General features: G+C 29.4%; 1 protein-coding gene across 1 annotated transcript; it reads left to right on the forward strand.

Annotated features, from left to right (window-relative positions):
- Positions 1-10219: 10219 nt before the first annotated feature.
- On the forward strand, positions 10220-14817 carry LOC111287375 (putative pectate lyase 1). The gene is made up of 7 exons (XM_022877896.2): positions 10220-10471; positions 10942-10995; positions 11724-11807; positions 13189-13831; positions 13929-14032; positions 14144-14282; positions 14374-14817. The coding sequence occupies exons 1-7, from the start codon at positions 10374-10376 to the stop codon at positions 14593-14595; spliced, it is 1344 nt and encodes a 447-aa protein (XP_022733631.2). The 5' UTR covers positions 10220-10373; the 3' UTR covers positions 14596-14817.
- Positions 14818-15418: the final 601 nt, after the last annotated feature.

Raw genomic sequence — 15418 nt, forward strand, 5'->3', positions numbered from 1 at the left:
TATTCATAAAGATTAGTGTCCCACTCTGAAGAGGCTCCATCGTTAGATTTATTAAAGTATTTTATTCTGAAAAATTAGTAAAGTCTCTCAATAGTTCAGTAAGACTTACTTTGAAACAAATCTCCTAATAGTCTGGTGAGATTTTATTATAAAAAAGATTTATAAAAACTTTTGAAATTTTTATTAAGTCTTCCAATAGTTTGGTAAGACTTAATTTGAAGTAATACTACAATATTTTAGAAGATAAAAATTATTTTTTATTTTTTATAAATTTTTTAAAAAATAATAATTTATGAAATTTTTCAATGTTTGGTGGATTCCATAAACTATTTAAAAAGATTCTTCTTTTCTTTTTTTTTTTGTTTCTTTGTTTTTCAAATTTATTTGAAAAGTTTTTTTTATCCTTTCTTTTTATTTGAAAAGAATTTTTTCCTTTGCTTCTCCCGTTTTCTAGAAAAGATTTCATTTTGAAAACTAGTAAAATTAAATATAAAAACTAAAAATAAAATTAAAAACTTAAGAAAATAAAAATAAAATAAAATAAATGAAAACGGGAAAAAAAAAACATGTGATCGGGCCGGGTCAGCATCAAGTCAACGCGTGGATTCTTGTCAGGTCACCCGCGTAACTGTGGTTGTCAAAACAACATCATCCCGAGGTTGTATATAAGCAAAACTTTGCAATTTTTACTTAGAAGCTTCCTACCTTTTCTCTCTCTAAACCCAATTCTCTTTAACCTCCCTATAAAATCCCCAAGAGCATTCAACCGAAAACTAGGTTTGGTTACCAATTTTTGGAAATTTTACTAGAATACAATCGAAAACTTCAATCTTTGTCAAAAAATTTAACCAAAAAATTCATATGTTCATCGTATTAATCCTAAAAACCTAGATTTCTTAGAAAAAATCCCAGATTTTCCTAAGTTTTTCTAGATCACTTTAGAAAGCCCCCAAAAGCTTAAATCTAACCCTAGAAACCTAGATCCACACCCAAAAACTTCTAAATCGAGTCCAGAAATCCAAATCAAAATTCTTGAGACCTAAATCCTAAAATTCCAACACCTAAAATTCCAACAATTTAAACACTAAGTATTTTCACCAAATTTATTGTTCCTCTCCAAAAAAATCCTCTTTTTTTGTGTTCTAAAAATAGTCTAATTTATAGGCATCTTATAGTGAGGATTGTAGGGATCGAACAGAATCATCTAGGCTTGAAGCCTAGGATTGAATTTTGTTCGAGCATGATTTTAGGCTAGATTTTAGTAATCTATTTGGGTTGAATCTGAAACTGATTACAAATTAAACTTTTGACTATTGGAGATTGAATCTCTTTGATTCAGGGAATTCAATTTTTCTATTTCCAAAATTCCTATCATAGCTCAAGAAAAGAAATAAAAATATAATAATAATAATAATAATAATAATAATAATAATAATAATAATAATAATAATAATAATAATAATAATAATAATAATAATAATAATAAGAGTAATATGATATAATACCATATAATATACTGATAATAATAATAATAATAATATGCTAATGATATTATAATATAATATAATAATATGATAATAATACTATAATATAATATAATATAACAAAAATAATAAAACAGGGTCCAATTATCCCCGGACGAGGTCCGATTGACCCCAGACATGATTTGATTGACCCTGAATATAGATGGGTATCTACAAAAATGATCTAATTTGATAAAACTAGAAGCCAATTCCCTAAGTGTTGCTTTAATAGGTATTGTTGAATCAAATAAGACCTTAAGATTGTTAGAGCAAATATTGAAAATTTGGGATTACTACTTCTGGTAAATCTGAAATTTTAAGGCTCTAAGACTTTTAATAGTGTCATTTTCCATAAGGTTTTATTTTGCCTCCACCATATTATTTATTTAGTAGGTGTGCAGAAAGATTACAGGTAATAACCCTTAAGGATAAAATAAAGCCCAGTGACTGACTGTGTTTTGCACTAACAAAATCAATCCACCGAGCAATCACTAGCATATCACAAGATCTCTAAATTTTTATAAAGGTATTTTGCAGCAAAACTTTTATTAAAAAAAATTTGAAGTTTGAAGAAAGAGGGAGAGTTCCAAGTATATTTCTAGAAAACTAGATGACCTTTTTTAAAAACAAATAAGTGTACTTTTTTACAAACATGACTATCTATTTTGAATAGACTAAAACTATCTATTTTTGAATAGTTGAAACTATTAATTTTAAAATAGACTTATCTTTCTATTTTGAATAGACTTAACTTTCTATCTTTATTTTTTATTTTCCAATGTGGGATTATTTTCCATATTTTATTTTTAAAATCTCTAACAGTAACTATTCATAAAATTATGTTATTTTTCAATATTCATCCATACATTTTTAGTTTAATTGGTAAAATGATAAGCTTCTGGTTCTTTTTTTTTTAAAATTAGGATTTGATTTTATAGAAAATATTTCAAAAGTAAAATTTTAATTGCATCAAATTAATATAAAAAAAGCTTAAGGGTAAAAAATGCCTTTAAATAATAATTCATTTATCAAATAAGCCCTTAATGTTTTATTATAATTAATAGAACTCATATATTTTTATTTTGGATCAAATAAGCCCTAAATTGGATGAAAACTATTTAAGCTGTTAATTTGACATACACGTGACATTTAATAATATGTGACACATAATGTGGCGAATTTTTTTCCACTATGGCACATGACTTAGCCAATTTGGCAATTCGACAATACTAGTCAACTTACAAATTTGTTTCCCCAAAATAGTGTAGTTTTGGTGTTTATATAAAATTTCAAGTTTATTCTTTTCTAGTACTTTTTCCTTCATTCTTCTCTTTATAAAAACCTTTTTTTTTTGTTGCCACTCTTTTTTTCTAAGTAGTAGTCAACCAATCACCAACCTCAAGCCACCCAAAAACTAGCTACCACCATTGCCACTTCTAGTTGCCAATGATCGCCATTTGTCTACACCGGTTGGCCTTCAAACTTTGCCAAAAGGCTTCTTATTATCTCCTTTTTCCAGTCCTGAACTCAGATTATCCTAAAAAAAAATCTATTCGTCTAGATTTGAATTTGAAGTCACAGCATTTTCACCACTATTTGAACCATTTTTCATCATCTGATTTTTCTAATTTTTTAATATGTTGTTGTCCTCATCATTATTTATCTTTTTACTATGGAAGAGTTTTCGCAACTCGTCTTTAATTCTTAGCTTTTCAAACCCTCCCAAATTCTCTCTAAAAGACTTCAACCCAAAAACTAAACCCTAAAACCTATAAGTATTTTGTCGCTACTATCGTCATTCGTCGCTATTCACCCTCTCTAGTATTTGTCAGTAACTACTTCTTCCTCCATTTTCTATCTTTGTCTTAAAACCCAAAAATTCCAAAAAAAAAAAAAAAAAAACCTCAAGTCAAAACCTAAAAAAAAAAAAAAAACCTTACTGATGAGTTGTTATGGCTGTTATGTGGATTTGTGGTTACTTTATGGGTATAGGTTTGAATTAACTAGGTTTGGGGCTTGCTTTGAATTGAACTTCGCTTTGGGGTTTTCTAGGAATTAAAGGTATTTTCTAGGTTAATTCTAGTATTGCTTCATGAAATTAGGTTGTTTATGAGGTTGGATTTTGGTTTTGATTCTCTACTGTGTGCCAACTTCTGTTAAATTACTACTTCTTATTGCTATGTAATGCTAACGGCTTGCTACTGCTGAAATTGCTTATATAAATTGCTTGTTGTTGCCAAATTTGCTTGAAAACTTATTGCCAAATTGCTTGTTGATTGCCTAACATTGCTTATTACTTGCTTCCTATCTACAGTTAAAGATGAATGATGAAGATGTAAAGGGAGGGAGGAAGAATGGATTTTCTTTTTGGGTGTAAGGATTTCAATTTTCTTTTTCTTTTTGGTACTTTTATGTTATATATTTTTTAATTTTATCTTACAACCAATCATAAAATGCCATGTGTATACTTAATGGTGGGAAAAAGCTAGCCAAGAGCCAAATTGGCTATGTCATGTGCCGCGGTGGAAAAAAGTTTGTCACATTATGTGCCACGTATGTCAACTTAACAACTTAAATAATTTCTTTCTATCTTAAGGCTTATTTAATCAAAAATAAAAGCATAAGGATTTTATTGATTATAATAAAAAATTAGGAACTTAATTATTCAATTTTTGTTTGAGGGCTTTTTGAACCATTAAGCCTATAAAAAAGTACATTATTAAAATTGTACAAAATATTTAATCAAACAAAACTTGAAAATACTCTTAATAAAATTATCAAAAACATAAAAAAAAATTTTGATATTTTGACTTTTCAACTACTCAGAATTGACATAAAGAAAATAATAACAACTTTATAAATATTTACTTCTTATAATAATTAAGCAATTGAATATTTATTTTTTGTGAGGATTGGAACAATAAAATGATTTTAATTTTCTTTTTATTCATTTTATTTCATATATCATGGTTTTATGTATTAGGATAATTGGATTTAAATCTGATAATTCATGTATTTATATTATACAAAATATTGAGAATTCATATATTTTCATATAGTATTTTATATAAAAATTATATATTACAATTCGAATTGATACAAAATTATAAAATATATACTTTTAGTTTTGTTAAATTCATTTATAATTTTTATTAAAATTTTCAATTGTATTATTTTTATTTTTTAATTATTTTAATATTATATCATCATGTTATTTTTTAAATTATCAAATTTAGTTCAATCGAATATGGATGGTTCCTTGATTATTATTTTGTTTACTAAACTGTCATAATTATTTTTTAACTTCCAAAACCACAAAAGTCAAAACCAAAATAACTAACCCATGAGGATTGGCTGGTCCATACATCAATGGTCCAAATTCTAGCAATTTTATCATGATGAAATGTTTCACCTTTTTGGACAAGAAAATAAAAGCAAAGCTGCAAATACTAGAGGGGGGGAGGGGGTTCACAAAGCGTGGAGAAGTTGCCATGATGGGAGCCACTAGGTTGCTCCATGGGAACATAATCGTGCCCCAAAAAGGCGATAGTGAAAAAAATGGCTCGACATTTTAAGACAATATTGATTTTCCTATTTACCCTTTTTTGTTTGCAAGAATTATTACAAAACATTTTAAATTCTTGGGTTTAATATTGCAATGGCAAAGATTTGAAAGTTTCTTTTGTTCACGCCTTGTATACTTGTAGTTGAATTGCATAGCTATGGCATCCAAGGAAAATTTTGAGTCTTGACTTTTTTTGCTTTATAATTAGGTATCTTATAAAGGTGGTGTCAAATTCAATTATAACTTTTAAATGCTAAGTCCAAGCTCAAATCTAATACTATTTTTAAAAAATTTTAAATTACAAAATAATTTATACATTAATATTTTCAAATTAAAATAAAATGAAATATTTTTATTATTAAATAATATTTCAAATAGAATAATCTTGAATTTAAAAATTTTAATCCAAAATCCGATTCAAGTTAAATTCAACCCATGAGATTGATGGGCCTATGTTAATTCTATTACTTTTAATTACCAAAACTTTTCATCAATATTTCTTAAGTTGCATATCATAAAAAAAATGTTGCATCCTAATTTCAAAAAGATAAAAAGATTGAATCTTGAAATGAAGAGTTTGGTAAATGCTAAATCTAAAATGTGGATTCAATTTTTTTTTCTTTTTAGTTAATCATTTTCTCAAATTTCTTTTTATTAAATGAATTTTCTGAATTCAAAATTCAAATATGGTTTCACTAATAATTATAATTGGATTGTGTAGTGTAAGTGGGTATTTCTCTATGAATTTTCTTAAGATTATAAATTTGGTCGAACAAGAGTGAACTAAACAACTTCTTTCCATTATGAAATATGTTTTAACTGCAGGAAACATATCCAATATATCAATGTTATGAAACCATGCTTTTGCATTTTGATTGATCGGCAAAATTTGGCTGCAATTTGAAACTTTCATGAGATTGGACCATTTGACTCAATTTTTGGATTGTAGAACCAATGATATATATATATATATTCGCTTAAATATAAATAACAATCGAAGATGAGTGAATTTGATTGTCTTTAATTTTTTTTTTAAATAAATATAATTTGAAAATATAAGAAATATATGAAATCAATAATAAAACAAAAGGAGTAAGAGTAGAGATAAATATATGAATTTATAAAAATTCAGTTCTCTCTATAAGTATCTACATTTTCTCCCTTAACTTTCTTAGCCGAGCTTTAAATCCACTGAAAAAATGTTTTTATATAAATTACATTCTTTATCTTATCAAAATCAAGATAGCAATCTCTATTCCTTTGTAGGATTCTACTCAATTCTCATTATAAAGTTTTCAAGAGAATACCTTAGCTTTTACTTACTAATTACTTTTGAATTGCAAAGGACTTTGCAAACCAAAATGAAACCTCTAATAGGTGGGTGTTTTATAATTGAAGTACAAGAAAATGATATAAATAATAAATGAAAGAGTTTGGATAAAAAAGTAAGCTCAAAACTCTTGATGCTTTTGGGTTCACAAGAAAATGAAGATATGGCTTTCTTATATTTGTTCTCTTGGTTTCAATGGAGTTGGAAGAATATTGTAGCAATTGGGAATTGAATTGGCGAAGAAATACCTAATTGTTCTCTTGAAAAGCTAGTTGTTTAGACCTGCCAGGAGCAAAAGCATATATTGGATGCATTAGGAGATTCATTGTTTCTTAAATTTTATTTAAATTTTAACTGTTGTAGGTTATGGGTCGATTCATTTTATTTGAGGATTGATCAGGTCATGCTAATTTTTAATTTGAGATGAATAGTGTAGTTGACTGTCTTAAATTAAATCATATTTTACATTTTATTTACTAATTTGATCATATCTTAAGTTATACAACTTTAAATTAAGATTCATTTGAAGATTTAAAAACTAAAATTCAGAGGTTTTTTAGACATATAAAGTTTAACATTTGATTTTAAGTATAAAAATATAGTGAATTTTCAAAATTATCACTTTTGCAATTATTAGACAATCTATATTATTTCTAGTAAAAATTCAAAAATTTTTTTTTTTACATTTAGATTTAGATTTTGTTTAATCTATTAGAAAATATACTTCAAAAGCTTTTCAACCATGTATAATTCAAATATTAAAAATTTATAAAATTAATACAAAGAAAAACAAAATCAATATTGAAAAATTTTATTCTTGCAAAATAATTTTCTCAAGTTAATCCATTTATAAAAATTAATATTATCAAAATTGTATTAAGTTCAAGCTGAATAAATTAACTTTAAAAACAACAATTGAAATTTTATTTAAGTTCAAACAAAAAAATTTAAAAAATAATTTTGGTTTGAGAAATATAAAAAATATAAAGAAAATTTTGTTTAAACTTTGAAAAAATATTTTATAAATAATTGTCAATCTTAAAAATTTGTATTTTTTAGATAAACATTAAGACCAATCTTTTAAAACATTTTCCAAGATATTTTTTAAGTCAAATAATATTTTGAAATGCATAATATTTATTTAATATTAAAAATAATATATTATAAGAATATGTACTAAATAAATATTTTCAAAATCTTAATTAAACTTATTTAACTTAATATTTTATTATTTCAAAATAACAATCAATTCAAGATCAACAATATATAAAATTAAATTAATAACTATTAATATTAAAAATAATCACATGATTCTATAGAGAAAAATAAAGCTGACGAAATTGATTCAAACTCAAAAAATCTATCAAACCATCCCAAACTCAAACCCCACCAATTTAATCTGACAAAAAAAAAATCAATAACCCAAACCTATTTAAACTAAATCTAAATTGATCCTAGCTCAATCTAACTTGAACTTGAATTGATACGAATCTAAAATTATGGAATCCAAATTAATCTAAATAAAAAATGATCCAAAGATAAATGATTCCAAAATTTATATATAAATTATTAATTTATTAAATTTTAATAATTTTAAATAATCTTTTCAACCTCTTTTCTTTATGATATTTATTTTTAAATTATGTTTAAAAATTTTAAGAGTCCCTTTCTTTTTTTTACTCTAACAATATAATAAAAAATACTTAAATAGATAAATAATAACTTTAAAAATCATAATTAAACTTAAAAAATTAACAATGATTCAATAAACCTAATTATAACACATGAGTCCATCTAATTATTAAAATGGATCCCCTGCTTATCATCTACGAACAAAACAAAATTTTGAAACTTAACCAAACTTCTATAGCAACCAAGATGTTACAAAAATTACATAGAATCAATCTGTATATATGACATAACTCAAAAAAGTCTACTTTTATTATGAACCATATTATTAGCAAATGACTTTTAATTCATTTAATTTGGATATTTAAATTTTTATATAATTTTAGAAATTAATAAATTGTAATTGAACACTTAAGTGTTCAACTTGAAAAATGTAAACTTGAATAACCCAAAATTACTTTAGATTGAAATGATTTAAACCCAAATTAACACAAACTCAAAATTATTAGAACATAAATTAATTTGAATCCAAAATAATTTGTACTTAAAATAATTTAAATTTTGTTGTCCAAACCCAATATAATTCAATTTTTCTTTGACTTTAAAATAATTTGACCTAAATCCAACTTGACTCGCTCATTTACCACCTATGCTTCAAACAAAGTGAAATGTGTAAGCTTTGGTTATAATTAATACTCATTATATGCATAAGATCGGATTAAATAGCTATCTTCACGCCTTAATTTTGAGTACTCAAGATAGAATCATATTGTTTTCATGAATTTTGTAATTATTAAAATGTTTATTTTATTTATTTTTAATATTAGTTATGCTGATTCCATCATATTCGGTGAGTCTGGTGGATTTGACCAGCTAGTAGATGTAATTTTGGACCAAATTCAAACATGGATTTGATACTTATTTCGAAAATGAAAAATTAAATCAAATGATGAAATTAATTAATGATCGCCTAAAGTATTTCATTTATAATTAATAACTTCTACCCATATGGTGGACACGCATTATAGCATAAATTCAGGTCAAGAAATCCACTCCCACCTGAAAAGTTGCTGAACCTTCTCCCTTGAAAAAACTTATAATATTAAACTTTTAATTTTAATTATAAAAGAGATCATAATTTATATATATAAAATTATAAATATTGAAATTTAAAATTTAAAAGTTTTTATTAAATATTATTTTTTAAAAATATTTGTATAAATTAATTGGATTAAATTTACATCCGAATATACAACTTACCAAAGGACATTAAAACCTTTTTTGGCCGAACAATGTACGTTAAATTGATGAGGTGAATTTGTTACTTCAATTTTTTAATATTCCATTTTGGTTCCTATTTCAAAACTAAGCAAAGAAAGTCATAAATAATTCCTTAAAAAATAAACGCAACAACTGAAACTCATTATGATATCTAACAATACCATGTGAGAAGGAAAAGGAAGAATGAATTTCAATTTCGTACCCCCTTTTAGTTGAATCTTGTCTGTAGTCAAATTTTCCACACTGACTCAGGCCGTGATTGGTGCTAATTTTAAAACCAAAATTCTAATTAATTTTTTAGTATTAAAATTTAATAATTACACTATATATATTTTGTTTAAAAAATTTGAAATAAATAAATTTTTTAATTTTTTAAATCATAATAAAATATATTATATTTAATAACTTAAAAAAATTATTATAAATCGTATATTCTAAATAATCTTAATAAATTATCATTAATAAAACTTGAATTCAAAATCTATTCATAAAAAAAATAAATTTTAATTAATTAATTCAATCACTTATTAATATAATTTTACTATATTTATTATTACGCTCCAAAGCACTTTATTTAATACCGCAAATTCAGCAGGAAACCGTGACATTACCCTCCCCCGTACGCCATAATATCTGACGTGGCACCATCGCACGGTTAAAATAGAAAAATTAAACTTGTTTAACCGCTGTGAAATGGCACGCGACAACCGACGCAGCGGATGTGTGACAGAAAAACAGCTAGTAGCGGTTTGGCAATTTAGGTTACTTGGTTAAACAAGAAAACGCTAACGTTTATAAGTTAAAGTTAGTAACGGCGTCGTTTTCAGTTTTTTTAATGGGGGGTGTTTTGCTCGTGGCTCCATAAAATCCGTTACCTTGGAGGTTGTACCCTGACTCTCCCTGCTTCTTCATCTTTTTCTTTTGTTTGCTCTTTCTCTTTCTCTCTCTCAGCTTTTCCATTTTATTTTCTTTTTTTTTTGGCTGTTTGGATAGAGTGAAAACTAGAGAGAACGCTCTAAGTACCGAAGAAGCAGAGAAAGTTGCAATGGCGGTGTCCAGGAAATGGGTTTTCGCTTCTTTAGCCATTCAGTTTTTGTTTCTTGTTGGAGCAATGGCCACTGTATGGACCGACAACGCTTCCAGGTCTTTCTCTCTCTGTCTCTTCAACTTCAGTTTTCAAGCTTTCTATCTCTACATTTTCTCTGTTTTATTTTAGTCAAAGAAACAGAGACTCATCCTCTGTTTTTTCTTCTTCTTTGGAACGTTTAAATCTACATTTTCTTGTTTTTTCTTTTTTATAAAAGAGAATCATAATAAAAAGTATGTAGAATGTTCAATGGCTAGATCTTGAAAACAATATTGGAAAGTAACAATATTGGAAAGTGAAGCTACACTATTCTTTGTTTATCACCTTAAACTCTCAAAAACAAATTGGAGTTTTATTTTTAATGACTCCACGAATATTCCTCTTCAAAACCTTCATTTAACACGTAGAAAATGAAATTTCACTGTCCTTTTCAAAGCACACTGAAAATGACTCCTTTTATAAAATCTCATTTATTTATTTATTACTCCATTTTCCCTATTTATTTCTTTATTATATTCTTTTACAGCATTGTGGAGACAGAGAAGTCGCAGAGCTCAAAGAACTCAACAATGGCAGCTAGGTAATGCACAGCTCAAGCACTGGTATTTTTCCCTTTTTTTTTTTGGCCAATTATGGGTGCCCTTACCTTTTGTTGAGAACTGTCTCAAGCCGTCAGTTTTGTCTCCTTTCGTTCATGTTTATACCGTTGGATGATGGGAATGGGTACTCTTTTATTCATTCTAGCCATAAAATAAAGTTCCCAGCGAGAGTCAGATCAGATCCTTACATCTCAACCGTTTATTCCGTTATTCAGATTCCTTCTTTTCTATCGTTCGTTAATCGTTAGTTAACCAGAAATTACTCTATCACTACAAAGCCCAACACTGTGGAAGCGCATTTTTGTCTCTAAAAAATCCTGCCGACCGGTTGCCTCTCGGTTTCTCTCTCTTCCCTCTCGAAACGCTTTTTTAACGGTTTTGGAAGTTTTGGCGGACAGTCCCCTTCGAGCAGTGTACTTGCTCTCGCCTACATCTATTGTTATAATTGCTTCTGGAAATGGACACGTGTCCTTACGTGGATTTTTATTTATCACCAATTGCCAGTAGAGAGGAGAATATCCAATATTTTTTAAATTGGTTAGAATAAAAATTTAGAATTAAATTTTTTTCCTACAATAACAGAGAGTCGTTAAAGTCATTACATGCCAAATCATATTATGTTGAAGAAAACCACGGACTTTTAATTTGTTTACTGTTTCTTTTACACCCAAGTGTAGTTATCCCTTAATGAGTTTGGTTGGGATTTCAGGTCAGCAGATGTTGAGCCATGGAATGAGCATGCGGTGGCTGACCCTAAGGCTGTAGCAGCCGAGGTCGAGAACATCATTGATATGTGAGTCTCTCCTTTTCAATCTTTTCTAATGTTTACAGTAAATGAGAGTTCTTTGCCATTAACACAAGAAAAAAATATTTCAGAAAGTTTCTTGTTTTCGGATATTAAAAAATTTCGCTCTTCTAATCACATAAAGTCTTTCAGAGAGACAAACTCCAGTAATTGTTCAATGTTCAATTTAACTGCTAGCAAATGTCATATGGAGGTTTCGGTGTTTTAGATTTTTGGTGGGTAAGAGAGCACTAGCTCACAAATAAGACAACCCAAATTTGTTATGGTAGTAGTAACCAATTTCATCAAAAGACCCATTTTTGTCAAGTTATAATATAGTACCTTTTATCTCAACAAAATCCCAAACCCAAATTGGTCCTTGCCATTTTTAAGTGATAAAAAGCGAATCCGAGGGGATCAAAATCTTCACCTTCTCAAACCTGTTGCGTTCTTGATCGTGACATTTGTTTTCATGCTGTTTTTTACTCTCAACTCCACCATTCTGGTCAGATCCGTGTCTCACGGCCCTAACTGTCTTTTTTTTTAATGCAATATACTATCATTTTACAGGTGCTTGAGGGTACAAACATTTTTTCACACGCTTATTCAAAGAAATTGCCCAAATCAACAACATTGTTCTTTAGTTTTAACCTCTTATTAAAGCTAAAGTTTCATTATACCACATGACTGTATATGCACGTTTGATTGCCTATTCATGCAAATTGCAACATTGTTCTCCCATGAATCGTGACATAATTGACAGCCCATCTCTTTTCTTCAATCAATTTTTTTTTCTTTTACTATTCTTTTATCATAAATGTAAAATGCAAATGCTTTTAAATGTAATAGAAAGGAAATAGGGGAAGTCATTTTCTCAATTTATGGTTAATTGGCGTATAGCAAAATTTCAGGGGAAAACAAAATTTGGGCAACGGAATTTTTTTCTATCTATGCGTCTGAGTAATTAAATATGCAGATTCTTTGTTTGCTCCTTCCCTTTTAGTAATTTTTTTTCCATATAACAGCCTTGGCCTGTTTGCCGCAAAAGGACAAGCTAAAAACGTACAAATACTCTCTTTTGGTTCTTTGCGTTGAAACGAAGCTAAACAGCATTCCTAGCTGTTATATCTGGAATGACCGTATTGTCCTCATGATTTGACAAAAATTCTATTATATCCTTTGTCTATTTGTGCCGATCAGGAGGAGGAAAGTGGGGTTAATTTACACCACCGACAATAATTACTAAACCATTCAATAGTAAAATCAGAAATGATCATAATTTTGTTAAATTTTTAGACCGTGACAAATTATGACTTGAATGCATACTGCTGTTAATAGTAACATTTAAGAATAATGCCTATTGTATGAATGTACATTTGACATGATGCAGGAATGTTCGCAATGTGACTGAAAGGAGGAAGTTGGGGTTCTTCTCATGTGGAACTGGTAACCCAATTGATGATTGCTGGCGTTGTGACCCTAACTGGCAAAAGAACCGGAAAAGACTAGCTGACTGCGGCATTGGTTTTGGAAGGAATGCAATTGGCGGCCGTGACGGACGCTTCTATGTTGTCACTGACCCTAATGACGATGATCCTGTTAACCCCAAACCAGGGACCTTGCGTCATGCTGTTATCCAGGAGAAGCCGCTTTGGATTGTGTTCAAAAGGGACATGGTTATTAAATTGAAGGAGGAGTTGATCATGAACAGCTTTAAGACCATTGATGGTCGTGGAGTGAATGTCCATATTGCTAATCGGGCTTGTATCACCATCCAGTTTATTACCAATGTGATTATTCACGGTCTTCATATCCATGACTGTAAGCCTACTGGCAATGCCATGGTTAGAAGCTCACCGTCTCACTTTGGGTGGAGGACAATGGCTGATGGTGATGGAATCTCCATCTTTGGTTCAAGCCACATCTGGATTGATCACAATTCTCTCTCTAATTGTGCTGATGGTCTTGTTGATGCTATCATGGGCTCAACTTCCATTACCATCTCCAACAACCACTTCACCCACCACAATGAGGTAATTTTGCTGAGTTCTCTCTCGTAGCTCAATTTTTTAATTGTAGCACCCTTATTAATCTTAAAGATAACTGTTTTGAATCTGTGGTTAAATGTAGGTGATGTTGCTGGGTCACAGTGACTCTTATACAATGGACAAGCAGATGCAAGTGACCATTGCCTACAACCATTTCGGAGAGGGACTTATTCAGAGAATGCCAAGGTAGTGCAATTAATTCAACCCTTCACATTAAAAGCCTTTTGTTTTCCTCTCAATTTCGATGGAGGTGAAAAAATGTAATCTGAGAATTGAATTGGATTTTGATTAATGCAGGTGTAGGCATGGGTATTTCCATGTGGTGAACAACGACTACACTCACTGGGAAATGTATGCTATTGGTGGAAGTGCAAACCCTACCATCAACAGCCAGGGTAACAGATATGCAGCTCCAACGAACCCATTTGCAAAGGAGGTATTGTCTCAGTCTCTCATTCTTTTAGTCTTACGTTGAGATTCACATCCTGAGTATGTTGATCATTTTATAATTGATTGAACTTGAGCAGGTCACCAAGAGAGTGGATACAGCTGACAGCCAGTGGAAGAGCTGGAACTGGAGGTCAGAAGGAGACCTGCTGCTTAATGGCGCTTACTTCACTCCATCTGGAGCTGGAGCCTCAGCCAGCTATGCCAGGGCCTCAAGCTTGGGAGCCAAGTCCTCTTCCATGGTTGGAGCCATGACTTCCAATGCTGGGCCTCTTCCCTGCCGCAGAGGCAGGCAATGCTAGTGTATCCCTCAATCAATTAAATTGGCTGAAAAAAAGGGCCATTTACAATCTGTTTGATTTCCTCTTTTCCATCATTCTAAAAAATTTAAAGGACTACCTACCAAATATCCATATTGTATCAATTGTTTCTTTACCCCCATCTACCTGCATCTTCATCATCACATATTTTGACAAGTGTACATTTTTACACATTGTCATTATATTGTCCTACCCAGTTCATCATTCCGTTTGTCACAATCTGTTTATTTTCTCAACCTCGGCCTGCTTCAACTCAAGTAAAAAAAATCTGTCTTAGCAGCAGGTGCGGAAGCGTTGTCCTAACCACCATTTGGTCAATCCTTTTGTTCCCCAGCGTCAATCTTGGTCTCTACATACTCTTTTGTCTTTTGGGTTTATAGATCTGAATGATTTGGTGATTTTTTCTCTCTTTTTCTTTTTCTTTTTCTTTTTCTTTTTCTTTTTATTTAAATTGTCCAGTCATACAAACAATAGTTCAGTTTGAATGTCAAAACTTCCGAGTTATTGAAAGACTTTGTTACAGATGATGTATGGTCAATAGCAGTGATGTTTATTTTACCTTTTACTTTTCTTTGCCTTTTTCTTTCTCAATGGAAACAATCTTTCTTTCTTTTTTCCTTTTCTACTTTTTGGTTCTGCAATTGTGGCTATCTTCGATATTCGAAATGCTTGCCTATTCATGTTCTTCCCTCTGCCAGCATTAGTGACACTTTCATGTGCGCACCCGGCATCCCCACATGACCAAAAAGTCATTGATTACTAAGATAATGACTTTTTTTTTTTCTTTTAACTTTTGATGTTACCA

This window comes from Durio zibethinus, chromosome 4 (genome assembly GCF_047325235.1).
Source record: "Durio zibethinus cultivar Kanyao isolate XHJ-2024 chromosome 4, ASM4732523v1, whole genome shotgun sequence".
Classification (NCBI taxonomy): Eukaryota; Viridiplantae; Streptophyta; class Magnoliopsida; order Malvales; family Malvaceae; genus Durio; species Durio zibethinus.